This window comes from Notamacropus eugenii, chromosome 1, assembly GCF_028372415.1.
Source record: "Notamacropus eugenii isolate mMacEug1 chromosome 1, mMacEug1.pri_v2, whole genome shotgun sequence".
Lineage (NCBI taxonomy): Eukaryota > Metazoa > Chordata > Mammalia > Diprotodontia > Macropodidae > Notamacropus > Notamacropus eugenii.
Window position 1 is genome coordinate 427,732,165 of NC_092872.1, and position 15,059 is coordinate 427,747,223.

The following is a 15,059-nucleotide window of genomic DNA, read 5'->3' on the forward strand; positions in this document are numbered from 1 at the left end:
CCTAATTTGTCTCCCTGTCTCCAGTGTCCCTTCTCCAATACATGTTTCACACATGATATTCCCGTTGTATGGGTCTGATCGTGACAAATGCCCTGCTCAAGGGCTATGGCCTCTAGGATAAAATATAAACTCTTCTGTTGGGCATTTAAAGCCTTTCACAGTCTGGTTCCAGACCATCGGTCCATAAGGATACTGTCAACTTGGGCTACTTAGTGTTCCTGTCTTACTTTTGGCTTTGTGTTCATAATGTTTAGCACAATTCCTAGTACACAGTGGGTACTTAATAGATGCTTATGGCTTGGCTGCTTTTATCTTCCTATTATACAAAACAATTACTACTTGTATAGTAGTAGGGAAGGGGAAAGCCTCACATAAAACAAAAATATGAATAGGCACAAAGCTTATAAAAGGTGTGATTTAATATATAAATATTTAATGTAACAGCAATAGCAATGTGCAATATAATGTTTTGTTAAATTCAATACACTTAAGTTGAACAAAATGAAAATTCCAGAAATTTCTGTTTAGAACACAAAGATTTCATAAGTGTTATAAACTTAACTCTAGGAGAAAAAAAACACAATCCATCTGTAAAAATAAAAAAATTTTGAAGTGAACAGATCCTTCTGAAATCTCTGATGTAATTTTTATTGAATACTTCCTCAGCTTTTCTAAATAGCTGAAATAGAGTAGTTTTAAGTGATATAGTGAAAGTTTCTTTCAAGTAAACTACACAAAAATCATATATTGAGTTCTTTCCTCTCTGTTGGTGGTACAACCTATGGAGGCAAAAGACAACAGTGAGTCTTGAGGCTTCAAAAGTGGCACCACACAAATGTAAACAGAAAGGTTCTCCTGTACTACAGAAAGGTTCCTTCTCTCAATCCCTCCTCCCTGGACCAGGGCATCCTGAATTAACTAGATTGGGATCACCCATTTTTTTTTTTAATCAGGCATAGGTATCAGAGAAAATTGAAATCAAAATTTCAGAGAAAACACAGAGAAATCAAAAGTCAACAGACATGCTTCTAAAATGTCTGACCATTACATACATACACAGTTACCAGAGAGGGAAGCATCAACTTCTGGGGTTGGGGGGGGGTGGTCCTTAGCGGTTTCCCAGAATGTCTCTGGTCAAAGAAACACTTCCAGTCAGTAAGCGCCTGGGATCACCCATTGTTGTAACAGTGTTTACCTATTATGACATGCCTATCTGGATTTTCCAGCAAATTCAGCACAGATCCAAAATGTAGCACTTTTTTCATTGTTTCCTCAAACAGAATCTAAAGTTTGCTCTACCCTACATTACCATTCTGATTTTTCAGGGAGGTTGAAAGATGCCCTGTCATGTAAGTAAAGTAGTGGATATCCCAGATCATTCACTGCTTTTGTTAAGTATGAAAAAGACAGGGGCCTCAAAGCTTCTACCTGTGTCTTTATATGGAGCTGGCTCTCACCTGATGTTTGTGGGTTCCAAGTATTTCTAATTATGGATACAGTTGAAAAGCTTCCTCAACCCGCATACTGCAGGTCTGGGTTCTGGTTCTACACCTGCTTTTTGTACTCTGCAAAGAGCCTGGGATGCAATGATACGCACAGAAGGCTCAGAATCATGCAGCAGAGGTCTCAAAACTGACGAAAGAGAGAAATGCTGATTAAAGGCTCAGTCAGACTTAGATTCTTTGATTCAGATGGGGGAGCACTGGTCCCCACATGGTATAGGAGAGAACACAGGACCCCACCAACTCTGTAGCACTCCATGTGGTTTACCTCCTTCTTGGCAGTTTTAGATCTTTCTGACTCACGAAATGTACAGAGTCTAAAAAAGATTCCACCTGCTGCCAGTTTTATGCCTATAAATACATAGATGTCTTGCTCAATCAAAAGCAGTTATTTGAATCCTCCTTAGGTGTCAAACATTCATTTAATACTTTCCTCATGAGTAATAATTAATTTTCAAGTAACAATTACATTGCCAAACTATATATTCATAGGAATGGTCCATCTCATTATTAAATGATGTCCTTAAGTTTAGAAACACAATGTGGGTGGGATTGTAAAGGAACATCTTCATTCACTGTTGATGGAACTGCTAACTAATAGAATATTTTTGGAGAGCAATCTGTCAATATATGGTAAAAGTTATAAAAATAATCATACCCTGTACCCCAACAGAACTCCCAAGGAGTACCTGGGAATATATCTTGAAAATTTTATAAAAAACAAAAAAATCCTATCTGTTCAAATGTTTCATGGTAGTATTATATATAATTGTAGAAACAAAAACAAAGAAACAACAACTGGAAACAATTTAAATGTCTAACAATAGAGGGGTGGTTAAATAAATTGTGGTACATTAATATAATTGAATAATATAGTATAATATTGACAAGTACAAGGAAGAAATCCCCAAAGAACTCTATGAAATAAAGCAAAGAAGGGAAAAAAAATCAGGAGAATGGAATACATAATAATCTCAACCAAATAATAAGGAAGGTGAATGAGAATGAATGGACAAGGAATCCTGATAAGGACTTAGAAGAATTGACTGATAAATTGTCATGATGCTCTAATTTAAATGTAAATAAGTCCTAAGGAAACCTGTTATGTTAATATTCATTATTAAGATTTTCATAAAACTTTTAAAAGATTACATCCTTAATGAGTGTTTTTGTGTCCCTAGACTGATCTAAACTCTTCTCTCAAATCTTAACTCCCTTTCTTATCTGTAATTTTTCTAGGTCTTGAGACTGATGCAAGGAATCAGTGATTAATGATTAGTGAGTCCCAAGTGGGTCTAAATGGTTACTTTTGAAAAATTTGCCATGCAGAAATTATTTTAAGATGTTTTAACAAAAGAATTATATTTTTTATTTGTTCTTCCCAAAGGGATGGAATGTTCATGGTTCTAATCTGGTTCTCAGATAAGGCTAATAAAGCCATGTATAGTCTGGACCCTGAGATCATGATATCTAGTGGCAGCATATTCTAATTGCAATAAAGATACCTAAGATCAAAATAACCAGGCCCTTTATTATTGAAATTGCAAAGCTATAAAATGACAACAAAACTTCACACTAACAACTAAATAATTAATGGTACCAAGACTAAGATTTAAGCTATCTATCTATATAGCTTAAATCACTGAAATGGGTAGCAGTGGATGAATCTTTGAGATTTCATCTACTCTCCTGACCTCAATTATAGCCTATGCTAATGATGATCCCCCTCTCTCAAATTATATCTCCACTCTCATCTCCAGAGCTTTAATACCATATTTCTAATTGCCCACTAGATATTTTTACTTAGATATTCCACCAGTACCTCTAATTCAGCACATCTAAAATTGAATTTATCTTTCCTCAAGATCTTCCCCTTCTAACATTTATATTTCTGCTGTTCAGTCACTCAGACTGGTAACCTTAATGTCACTTTTGATTCTTAACTTTCATTTAACCTCCCATATCCAATTGGTTACCAACACCTATCAATTCTACCCTGGTAATCAAATCAGCCCACTCCTATCTAGGTTTACTCTAACTGCCCCTCAGGCCTCATCTCTTCTCATTTAGACAACTATATCCTCTTAATTGGTATTGCTTCCTCCATCATATCCCCTCTACAATTCACTCTTAATATTACTTCCTGAAGAATCTTCATATGAGATAATGATTATAAAATGCTTCTCAAATCTTAAAAATGCTACATAAATGTCAGTTGTTGTTGTTGTTATGATTAATACTATTTTATTTTTCTCATCTTTTTTGATAGGGGTCACATAGAAATGGTCCTGGGACATGTCACTATTTTGCTATGTTAATTCTTTAATTTTCTACAGATGGATAAAATAACTGCATTTTGTAGTTGAATAAAAGTATTAGGATGTTAGCTCATCCTCTGAGGGCTCACTGATAGCATCCTTGGTACAACTTGAAAAGCAGACACAGCAACAGAGATAATATGTACCTCATTTTGTTTCCATGTAATTTTGACATGTCTATTAGGTGACTTTATTTTGAAAGCTTTCGGTTCCAAGAGGCTTGGAGATTTGGTATGGTAATGTGTATTAAAAAGGTTCTTCTTAAATTTTTATGACTCAATGTTATGTCTAGGCAATTGTGGGCAACAGGTTAATCTATGATAATGGTCTAGCCAGTCAGTCAATAAACATTTATTTTATGGTCCCATTCCAGTATTATTGGTTGAGTTCCTCAGGATATTTTGAAGTCTGTATTTATAATATAGGGATTTGTCATCTGTCCACGAACACTGAGCTTCTGATGTATAATTCTAAGCTATCAGGTCATTTTTTGCTAGGTATTTGAAAGGTGCTAAATCTTTACAGCTCATAATGAGATATTGCAGTTTCTACCATTCTCTTGAATACTCTAAACTGATAAATAAATCAGGCTTCCTCAAGGATAACATTTCTGTAGTTTCTGATGGTAATGGCCTAATCCTGAGTTGTCATAATAAGCTCATTCCTCTGTTCGCACAAACCAGATCTGTCAGACTCAACTTGTTCTGATCACATTAGCCCTCTACTAAAAAAACTTTCAGAGGCTCCCTACTGCTTACTCCCTACTTGGAGCCTGGCATCCAAGGTCCTCCACAATCCAGTTCCACCTTCCCTTTTCAGTCTTCTGTCATCCTTCTCCCCTCCACGTATACTATGTTCTAGGCAAAATGGATCCATCTCTATTCCCCATTCTTGTCCTATCCTCTCCTATGTCCATGTCTTTACTTTTTCCCCATTCCTTATTCCTAGAATGGGTTCCCTTCCCTCTCGTACCATACTTTATCTGTTGAAGGTCCTCCCTTCAAGGACCAACTAAAATACAATCTTCTCCATAAAACCTTTCCCATGCTCCCAGTTGCATGTGATCTCTCCCTTACTCCTCAAATTTCTGATAAAACATTGCTTGACCTTTCCTTTATACTCACTACAGTATTTTATATGACAGATATTTGCTTTTTCTCCCTTATTAGGCTGTAAACCCTTGAGAGATGGGCTTATATCTATCTTTATGTCTTCTGCACTTACCATGGTGCCTTGCAATGGAGGTCATCAAAATGATGTAAACATGGCGAGACTCATGCTTTGGGGATCAAAGTTTCTCAGCTTTACCTTGCAGAGGATCTTCATTAAATTAAACCAACTATATATTTCCATCTAGTCTAGTGCTTCCAGACATTGCATCTTCAGCAAAATATATATGAACTCCAAACCTTCAAGGGTTATCACCTACCTTCCTCTATCCACTCAGTCCCCTTCATACGGAGTTCATTGTGGTCCATGTACTTAGCTAAGAGCCCTAGATGTAGAAGAAAAAAAATTTAAAAATAATTTATTTGGTTTTGTGTTCTTGGAAGTAGATGGCAGAGCATTTCTCTCTTTTGGAAAACTAAATAGTTTACAGATAATGAAACCAAGCAGTTTGAGATAACTAAGCAGGTTCTTAGAACTGGCATCTTGGGATCTGGTAGTTACCCCAGAAAACCTGGCCTTCTTTCTCTCAGAAATCTTTTCCCTAGTAAATATCTTCAGAGACAGGAATAACAGAAAACATAGGGCAAGTTTAGGATGATATACTCTATCCTCATGTCTGCTTCTTAGAATGCCTTAGCTCAAGTGCCACCTCCTACATGAAGTGTCTCCTGATCCTTGGCATTAGGATCAGTAGTACTCTCCTCCTTGAAAACATTTTGTATATATTTATACTGATTTATCGGTCAGTGTCCTCCCCCATCCGCAACAGAATGGAAACTCCTTGAAAGCAGGGGCTACCTAATTTGTCTTTCTATCCCAACACCTACCATAGTGCTGTATATATAATGGATACTTAATAAATGCTTGTTGGATGAATCAATGAATTAACTATAGAAATAAAACAAAATGATTTTCTGGTTACCTGTAAAGAGTACTGCTGCCCTTCTTAAATGGACTTGATGGTTTTGGGTATACTTCATGGTCTGCATCATGATGTTACATTTCCCCCTGCATTTTTGCTCCTGGGTGAGGAAGGGAGGGGAAGAAAAGGCATAATAAGCAATGTCAATACAGATGTGATCTTTATAAACCTCACTGCTGCTTCCCAAGGGTACAGATCATGTTATGTGTGTGGTTAGTATGATAGCACTTGACAAATAATAACGAATCCCTGAACACAAAACAACAGATCTCCACATCTTTGTTCATAATGCTCTGGAATGCTATCTCCATTTTTCTTACCTATCCTTGAAGGTCCAGCTAAAGTCCTTCCTCCTGTACCACAAAGCCTTTGATGATTATAGCAATCTCTTCCTTCCATGATCTGATGTAATACTTTTTATCTCTTCCAGTTACTTGGCACTTAATCATTTACTTAACTTGTCATTTAGCTTTTTGTGAATACAGGCAGAATTTGTGTCTTGTATTTCTTTGTAGCCTTCACAGCTGCCAGCATGGTGCCATCATATGTTTAATGAACTAATGAATGACTATAAATGAATTAACAAACCTCAGTCTATCCATATGCCATCTTGCATAAGAGATAGGTAGGGCCTCTAGCATTTTTTAGCTACAGCTAAATGAATATAAGTATGAGCAAGACAGATCTTATCTGTACTTTGAAAATCTCAGGGATATCAATGATCAATTTCATTCATTTATTTTCATTTGCATTTATTGAGCAACACCATTTTTTTCCTTTTCCCCTCAAGTCTGGAGCTCTTTATTATTAAGGTATAATAGCTAACATAGGTTTGCAAAGCATTTTACACGTGTCTCATTTTATCCTCACAACAACCCTAGGGAGGTGGGTAAATGAGATAAGCAGGTTAAGTGACTTTCCCAGAATTACAGAGATAATAAGTGAGGGAGGATTGAAGTATTCTTGATTCCAAGTCCAGTATTCTATCCACCAGGCAACCTAAGGGTTTTACATACTTGAAGGGCTGGCATGTAGAAAACAACTTTATTTTGTTTGGACCTAGATGGCAGAACAAGGATCAATCAATCAATGATTTATTAAATCTCTACTTTGTGCCAAACACTGTGGATACAAAGACTAAAGTAAGAAAATCCTTTCCCTCAGAGATCTTATATTTTATTAGTGGTTGGAAATTACAGATAGTAAATGTTTCCTTACATAAGGAAAAACTTAATAAAAGAGCTTCCTGGGAAGGCAGTAAGACCCATAAATGGAGTTTCAAATATAGGCAATATGATAAGTACACGTTGCAATTTCATGACATTTTCTACCAGTACATGACATTTTAAACCTTATTTAATGTGTTATCTTGGTCCATGCTCCCAAAGAGCTGCCTGACAGTATTGTGGTAGACCCGATGAGATAATACCCAAACCCACTAGTCCATCTGTTTGGATGTGGCTCTTATTCCAGACTTTTAGTTTAGGATTTGATACTGAGATAAAATGGGGCACCTGAGTCATGGAACTGCTTGAAAAAGGAGGTTTAGTTTGCCCTAACACAGCAGCACTACACAACAAAGACACTGGGGCACTTAGCTCTTCTGGATGAATGACCATATAAAAATAAGTCTGGTCATCAGGACAGAATATAGTGAACAATATGGTGACTTACATGGTTTTCAGAAATCCACCAAGTCCAAGGGGGTCTAGACTATGTATAGCTAGAACTTCTTATGCTCTTAGATGGTCAAGAAATTGGGCTAGCAAAGCTGAGGTCAATCATCAGTTCCAGGGGCAACTATGCTAATCCATGGTGTAGTAGAAGGGGATGGGCCTAGGCCATGTTGTGGGAAAGAAGGGGAAAGTCTTATCACACCATTTCAGCAAGCAGGAAAAAGATGGTGAAATAAATGGTTGGTCACAAATATCAGTCCATAAAAGCCTTACTCTGTTACAGATGAAAATTTCAGTGTGGGTGACTGAAAGAAACCAATTACATGTGGATATAATTAATTCTGAGAGATATGCCGGTGTCCTGCAGGGTACCCACAGGCTGGATTAAAACATCAACATGCAGCTACCTGGTGGAAAGAGTATTGAATTTAGATCCAGATGAGTCCTACTACTGCTACTTATCTGTATGAAATGATACAAATTGCTTAATTTCACCAGGCTTCAGATTCCTCATTTGAAAGTGAAGGGGTTAACTAAATTATCTCTAAATCTATGAACCTCATGACCACCCCTGCCAAAAGGTAAAGATTAGCTCTCCTGCATGTTCTTCTAAGGAATGATATCAATCTTTTACAAACTAAAAGGTTTAACTGTAGAAATTGAGACCCTGAGAAGACCTAGCTGTATTGCTACATAAGTTCAGTGTACTTGAAGGTTGCTGATAAACAATGAAATGATCAGTGGTCATATCCCAGAGGTAGAAAACAGAAAGCTACTTATTAAATTATCAGATTTCTTTTATTGTTCCAAATTTTAATACCTGCCCATATGCTGTATGAAATGTTCCTCTATGAAAGAACAAAGGGTTACTATTCAAAATGGTTCATTAAAAAGGTTCATCATTCTTGGTTTTGTTGGTTTAATAACTGGCTAGAACTAATGGCTTGTTTTCATGAGGGAGATTTTTGAATTCTCAACATATGTATAAATTACTCTAACCAACATGAACCTTAATAAAGTAGTTTGTTCCAGCAACTACCTGACTTTTAAATTCCATAGTCTTAAAGACTGGAAACTTTTTATTTTCTTTCTCTTCAAGCTGTGTCTTTACCTTGTCTGCAAATCCAGCCATGGCCAGTTTGGCAGCTGAAATTCCTCCGTATATCATCCTTGCAAGTTCAGCAGCAGAGACAAGAGTAAGGGATGAAGGAATGGAAGAAGTGAGAACATCCACCATTTTTTCTAAATAAAATAATATTCATCCTCTAATTCTTTTTCTTCCTGGGATACTTCTCTGCTCTAGGTAGTATCCTTGAAAACTCTTATGCTTAGGGGCACTTTGGGTTTATATCATAGACCTAGGAGTTTATGAGATTTTATATAAGAATTTACTTTCTAGTTCATTTCCAGTTAGGATATAATTTAGAAGTACATAATGTGTGAAAAGCTACATTCTACTTAAATAGAAAAAAAGGACCAACTGACCTACATTAAGGGGTAGGAAGTAAATCATACAAAGTAGATATTACATGGAAGACATTTCAACTGTCCTCATGGAGCTTACAAATCAACCCAGATAAGACATTCAAACTAAATGTTTTGCCCTTGCTACTATAAAAGTTGGTTCTCTGCTATATTTAATATATTGTCATATTGACTTAGTAACAGGTCAAAAGTACAACATTCAACCAAAGTACCCAAGTCAATAGACTTCACCCTGGCTTCTTGTGAACTTGCCTTGGAAAATGCTTTGTGGACTACCTCCAGCATCTAACTATGCTAAGCAGACTACAGTGGGGCCTACTTTAAGCAGTAAATGTAGAAGATCTCTGGAGGAGGCTGACTTAATTGAAGGAACTTCCTAGCAGGGTCAAACTAACTCCAAGAACAGACCTCCTAGGATAATTCTGGGCAAGGCTGTAACTATCAATTTATGTATCTAAAGCAGAAGAAGAGTTAGGAGGCAGGAAGATACAGAATAAAATGTGAAGATTCTAAGCTGCTTTAAAGGGATGGGACAGCCCAGAGAAGGCCACAGCTACCAACATGTTAAGGGGAAAAAGCATGCCTTTGGGATAGTGTTGTTGGTACCCTTTAAATTTTCCCAAGGGGACACCCCAGATTATCCTACCCTAGTCATGACTCTGATGTGAGTTTCATTAAGGCTTCCCTGGATCCAAACCTAGATCTGGCAATTATCCTCAGAAACTTTCTTAAGTTTGTGGAAAGAAGATACATGTCCTAGAATCAGGGTTGTAGGGTTTCAGCAGCAACGGTGATGTTCATGTCAGGCTGAACAGGTTGAATGGTCTCACACTATTACAGCACTTTCTGTCAGCTGATGAAATAATCTACTTCATTAGATCCAGGGAACAGTTTAGAGATAGTTTCAAAGCTAATATATCACATTTAATTCAAACCAACAAACGAGCACACCTGTTGTGTGCCTAACAGTGCAGCAATTGAAATCAATTAGTAGAGTTAGAAATCTGTTACATAGTCATTTTCTAGGGACTAGATCTGGTGGTAACAACCAATGAAACAGAAAGGAGCAGGAAATGTTTTGTTATCCCATTCTCCTCCATTAAGAAAAGTAATTACACCAAAGAACTCCTCACAGCACTACTGTTCACTTACAAAGTATTTGCAGACTACTCCTATTCCAGAAGGATTGCAGTGCCAAGGATCTTTACTGTACACTTCTTGTGGCAGCTTCCACTTTAAGAATTGGCAGCATATAGTAAGAACCTTACAGCTCTCCTGTGAAGGGTTGAAATTGGGAACAAATATCTATTATAAAATAAACAGGAACTAAGATTTGGTAACCCTAATGAAGCCACTACTAGTACCTAGATCAGAGATCTGGGTGGGAAGATCCTTTTCCCAAAGAAGGTACACCAAAAATTAGTGTTCTCAAGAGCTACATCTTAGGTTAGGACACAGCATACCTTGGGCAGAGAATAAATGCCTAGTTGCTCTGTTACTCAGCACACTTCTGTGACATGATTATTATTGTGCACTAGCATGTGCTCTGAGTAGTCAATCTACTCACCATTCTCCATTCGTTCCTGCCCTAAATGGCACAGTCCCTACAACAAAATTAGGCAAATAGTCCTCCTCTCTACCAGCCCAATGGATCCAGAAAAACCTTTATCATGCATTCTACCCTTAAGGATTTCACCCTAACATCTTATGCCAGCTGAAGCTTCTGATTTTAATTGTGTCTCATCATCCATCTAATTAATTATTTCTCATTTTGACTAATATGTTTCTCCCAGGCACCATTTCATCTGTTCTCCCAGTTCTGATGCTTAGATCTCTGCCACAGCCTTCCTCCCACTTTAGCAAATAGCTCCTCCCACTCAAAAAGGCTCATCCTTAATCCTTGATTTGCTGACAAATTAGTAGCAGGAAGTAATGGGACAGAAGCCAGTGTAGAAACGGCAGATCTAGTCCCAGAGTTAAAGACAAGTTTCCAAACTGACAGCCTGACCTATCCTATGATTTGCTTACTACATGGGTGGGAGAAAATGGCAATGTATCTTACCTTAACAACAGCATCATCTTCATCCTGCAAATGGAGAAGTAATGGAATCAAGCTCTCTAGAATTTGGCCCTCTATGCCCTTCTTATCCTTGTGTTTCACCATCTTAATGGAGTTACCAAAGAGGTTCACAGCCAAAAGATGAATATTTGGTCTAACCTAGGAAGGAAGTGCCCAAAGAGACTCAGTGAAATATATTTACTCTTGTATTACATCAATAATCTATTGCAACTCTGCTGCTCAAATATCTTCAGTGGCTCCCCATTGTTTATTAAGTAAAGTTGAAAATACTCTGTCTTATATTCAAGGACCTCCATATTCTTGTGCCACTTTAAACTCTTGGCTTTAGTTTTATAACTATTGTGTACTCTACACTCCAACTAAACCAATCTACCTTCTGTCCCTTAAATGTGTCATATTTTCCTGTCTTTATGTCTTTATTCATGCAATCCTTTGTACCTAGAATGTGCTCCTTCCTATTCCTCTACTGAATTTCTACTCCATCCTTTATAAGCCAACTGAAATACCAGCTTCTCTATGAAACATTCCCTAAATTATGCCCTTCTACACTTTCACTGGTAATGACCTTTCCCTTCAGACCTAACACAGCCCTTTGCTTTGTGCCCCTCTAATGTACCTGTCATGTTAATTTGCATTACTTATGTGTATGCTTCATTCTCCTATAGGGCAGTATCTAAACTTTCTGTATCTCCTAGTACCTAGTATGGTACTTTGCATACACTAGTAAATCATTATTACATATTTCTTGAATTGGACTAAATTAGGTTGGATTAAACTGAACTCAGACAAATTGCTCACCTAGATAAATCGTTCAATAATTCTGCATAATCATTATCTTGCAGTTATTTCACAGAAGGAAAGAAGTCTAAGATGTGTAGGATCAATAAGACACAGGAATTGTAAATGTTTGGCCATCTGTCTGCATAAGAGCAATGGAGCCCTTTCTATCTGTACTTTTCAGTTTATAACTGACATGGAATAACACTACACATATACGCTATTCATGTTATCTTTCTGTAAGCCAACCACCCAGCTTCAGCATATTCAAGTTCACTAATTAGTTTTTGAAAGTAAACTCAATCTTCTTTTCTGTTTATCCTCCTTCCCCACCCTGTAAGGCAGCCTGCTGTAAAGAAAGAACACCAGACAAGAGGCCAGAAGAACTAGATTTTAGTCCTGGCTCTGCATACCACTTACTCTGTGACCATGGGCAAGTCACTTGACCTTGTTTGTGGTGCCTCAATTTTTTCACATATAAAATGAAGATAATAATGCTTATCCTAACTAGCTCCTATGTATTATCTTTAGCATCAAATTAGACATGGATGTGAGAATGCTCTGAAAATGATAAAACATCTTACAAATGTAACAAATTAGCATTAGCAGCAACTCCAATTACTACATACATATATGTGTATACATATATAACATACACATGTATATATATCCATGTGTGTGCATGTATGTATATATGTATGTATGTGTATATAAGCACTCTACACTTTGTAAAATTTCCCTTCCCCTCCTTGCCTTACATCACTAAATAGGGAGAATAGGGTCTGCATGGTAGTTTTGAGTGTAGTAAAGTCCATGGTATCAAGGAGATTTCGGAGTATACTGATGGACAATAAAACAATCCTTTCATTTGTTTCACTTAAACTGCTTAAGATGACTGGTATCATGCCCTTGATAGCTTCTTCCTGTATACCCAAAAAGAATTCAATTAGAGCCTTACTTGCAAAAGTCAATTAAACACAAATTTCATCTCAGATTCATTTGGCAAAAGCTATTTGCCCTAGTCCTTCTTTAGTGCCTGGTGGTTTGATTCCCAACAGGAAACAATCCCAGGTATGGAAAAAGAGAGAGACCAGGCTACCAGGGCATCCTTCAAAGCCCCTAAAGCTACTCCTAACCCAATTCATTTGTTTATGGCCAGGCCTGATCAGGATGGAATATATTTCTGTATCTCCATCTCAGTGACTTCTCTCTTAGTTTGTAAGCTCTTGGAGGGCAGGAATAGTATCTATTAAATATGTTTTGTGAGCTTATAATAATGATATTTACGATAAGGATACTATTAGCACAAGTTTCATGATTTTAGGTATGTGAGGCACTTGGGAGTAATGGTTGTTTTCTACACCTGGTAATAAGAGGTTGGGATATACTTTATATATGTTTTAAAATCAGTAATTCTATACTTCCAGGGAAGGTTCTCTGGGGAGAATTGGGAAGTGACAGTGATATAAACATAATTTTTAAAAAAGTTACCAGTAATTCTGGGACCTCTCTCTTACCTTTCTTTGATGATGACAGAGAAGGCTCTCTATTCCTTTCAGGCTGAGAACTTTGAATTGTTGATTTTCATGGTGCAGCCATTCTTCTAATCGAGTGATGGTATATCTTCTAGGAAGCCTCTTGGCCAGTGGACTCTGGAAAAGCTACATGTTGAGTGATAATAGCAAACTGATTGGAAAATGTGCTATTCACTGGAGAGAAAACTCTACTCCCACCCCCACCCCTACACCCCCTCATAGTCTTTGAGATTATGTCTGTATGAAGCTCATGAAGCTTCTACTGGGGAATGACAAATTGTTTTCATCCCGCCCCTGAATATCCAAGATAGGATGGAGAGCTCACCCAACATTATTTCTGGGGTGCAGCCTGGGAGGGAACTTGTTGTCTTACATTGTTTCTGTACCCTACTTCTAAAGGATGATTCTTACCTCAACAAAAAAGGCCGCAGATGTAAGTCTATGTTTCTCGTTCCCTCGATTAAGTAAAGGAATTAGCAAGTACAAGACCTTATGAGCAAGGATATCATGTTTTTCCAATAAAGCGCTGTAAAGAAGAGGATCGGTATGATAACCCTATGTCAGAATGGGGCTTGCCCAGGAGGTAATTGGAGCTATTGCACAGGAGCCCGTCAGGTAATTTGAACTTTCTACATGGGATAAACATTTAAGGAGGGAGTGACGGTGGCCTGAATTCCTGAAAAATCTGCCTGCTGGCTTAAAATTATCAGTATGGTCCTGCCTGCTTTGTAGAGGTTCCATACTATTAATTTCTTTAGGGGGCTAGGCTAATAAAAGTACCATGATTAATAATGAAACACTAATATCTCACTTGGCAAGAAGAGATACTCCTTCAAGATGAAAATTCTCTTCTTCCAGAAGGTTCCATCCCTTTTTCTTTTCCATGGTGTCATATTCGTACCAACAAAACGTTCTGAGGAGGAGGGTCTTGGTAGCCTGTATGGCAAAGCTAAATGGAAGCAATATCATCAATGAATGGATACAATATTTTCCTCACAGAAAAATAACATCTCTGCCACCTAAGCTCCATGCTCTGGTCTCACCGCTGAGGGATGATTGTGACCAGAGAATATACAATTGTAACATTCCCTTAACCCTCAACAAACCGAAATGGGCAATATTGCCCGAGAAAATCCTACATTCCTACTTCCTAGCATTTGGAAATCCAAATAATTTTCTTTTGGGGAGGAAGACAAGATTGGTGACTGAAGGATGAACAACACCTCTTGCTTTCTAAAACTGCCGAACTTCTAATACTTGTAATAAGGACTTAAAATAAAATATCAGATTTAGAAAGGACATGAGAAATCATCTAGTCCAACCCCCTCCTTTTTTTTAGAGGAGGTAACTGAGGCCCAGAGAGGGGAATGGTTAGAGTGAGGTCACATTGCCAATAAGTGGAAGAGTCAAGACTAGAAGTCATGCCTTCTGAGTCTTTCTTGGTCAAATGTGAACTTTGCATTACCATGCTGCTTCCTCTTACAGCACCTTTCCTGAAAGAAAGCAAAATGATATACAAAGTAATTCCCACCTAAAAGACTGAAAAGCCATTAGGCAAAAGCAAAATAAAGAACAGCACCACTGAAGTAATAGT

At 37.5% G+C, this 15,059-nt stretch overlaps 1 protein-coding gene across 5 annotated transcripts in view; it reads right to left on the reverse strand.

The window, feature by feature from the left end:
* Positions 1 to 628: 628 nt before the first annotated feature.
* The window catches only part of MROH8 (maestro heat like repeat family member 8), a 65,524-nt gene continuing 51,093 nt past the window's right edge, over positions 629 to 15,059 (reverse strand). For 2 of the 5 annotated variants that reach the window (XM_072631508.1, XM_072631506.1), the window contains 10 exons: positions 14,277 to 14,414; positions 13,877 to 13,991; positions 13,448 to 13,591; positions 12,689 to 12,853; positions 11,136 to 11,291; positions 10,226 to 10,348; positions 5,913 to 6,012; positions 5,250 to 5,315; positions 1,458 to 1,632; positions 629 to 779 (listed from right to left, as the gene is read on the reverse strand). In XM_072631508.1, coding sequence (XP_072487609.1) covers positions 1,484 to 1,632; positions 5,250 to 5,315; positions 5,913 to 6,012; positions 10,226 to 10,348; positions 11,136 to 11,291; positions 12,689 to 12,853; positions 13,448 to 13,591; positions 13,877 to 13,991; positions 14,277 to 14,414 — 1,156 coding nt within the window. In that variant the 3' untranslated portion in view covers positions 629 to 779; positions 1,458 to 1,483. The remainder of the gene's footprint in view (positions 780 to 1,457; positions 1,633 to 5,249; positions 5,316 to 5,912; positions 6,013 to 10,225; positions 10,349 to 11,135; positions 11,292 to 12,688; positions 12,854 to 13,447; positions 13,592 to 13,876; positions 13,992 to 14,276; positions 14,415 to 15,059) is intronic. The other 3 variants (XM_072631509.1, XM_072631510.1, XM_072631507.1) reach the window with 3 other exon arrangements.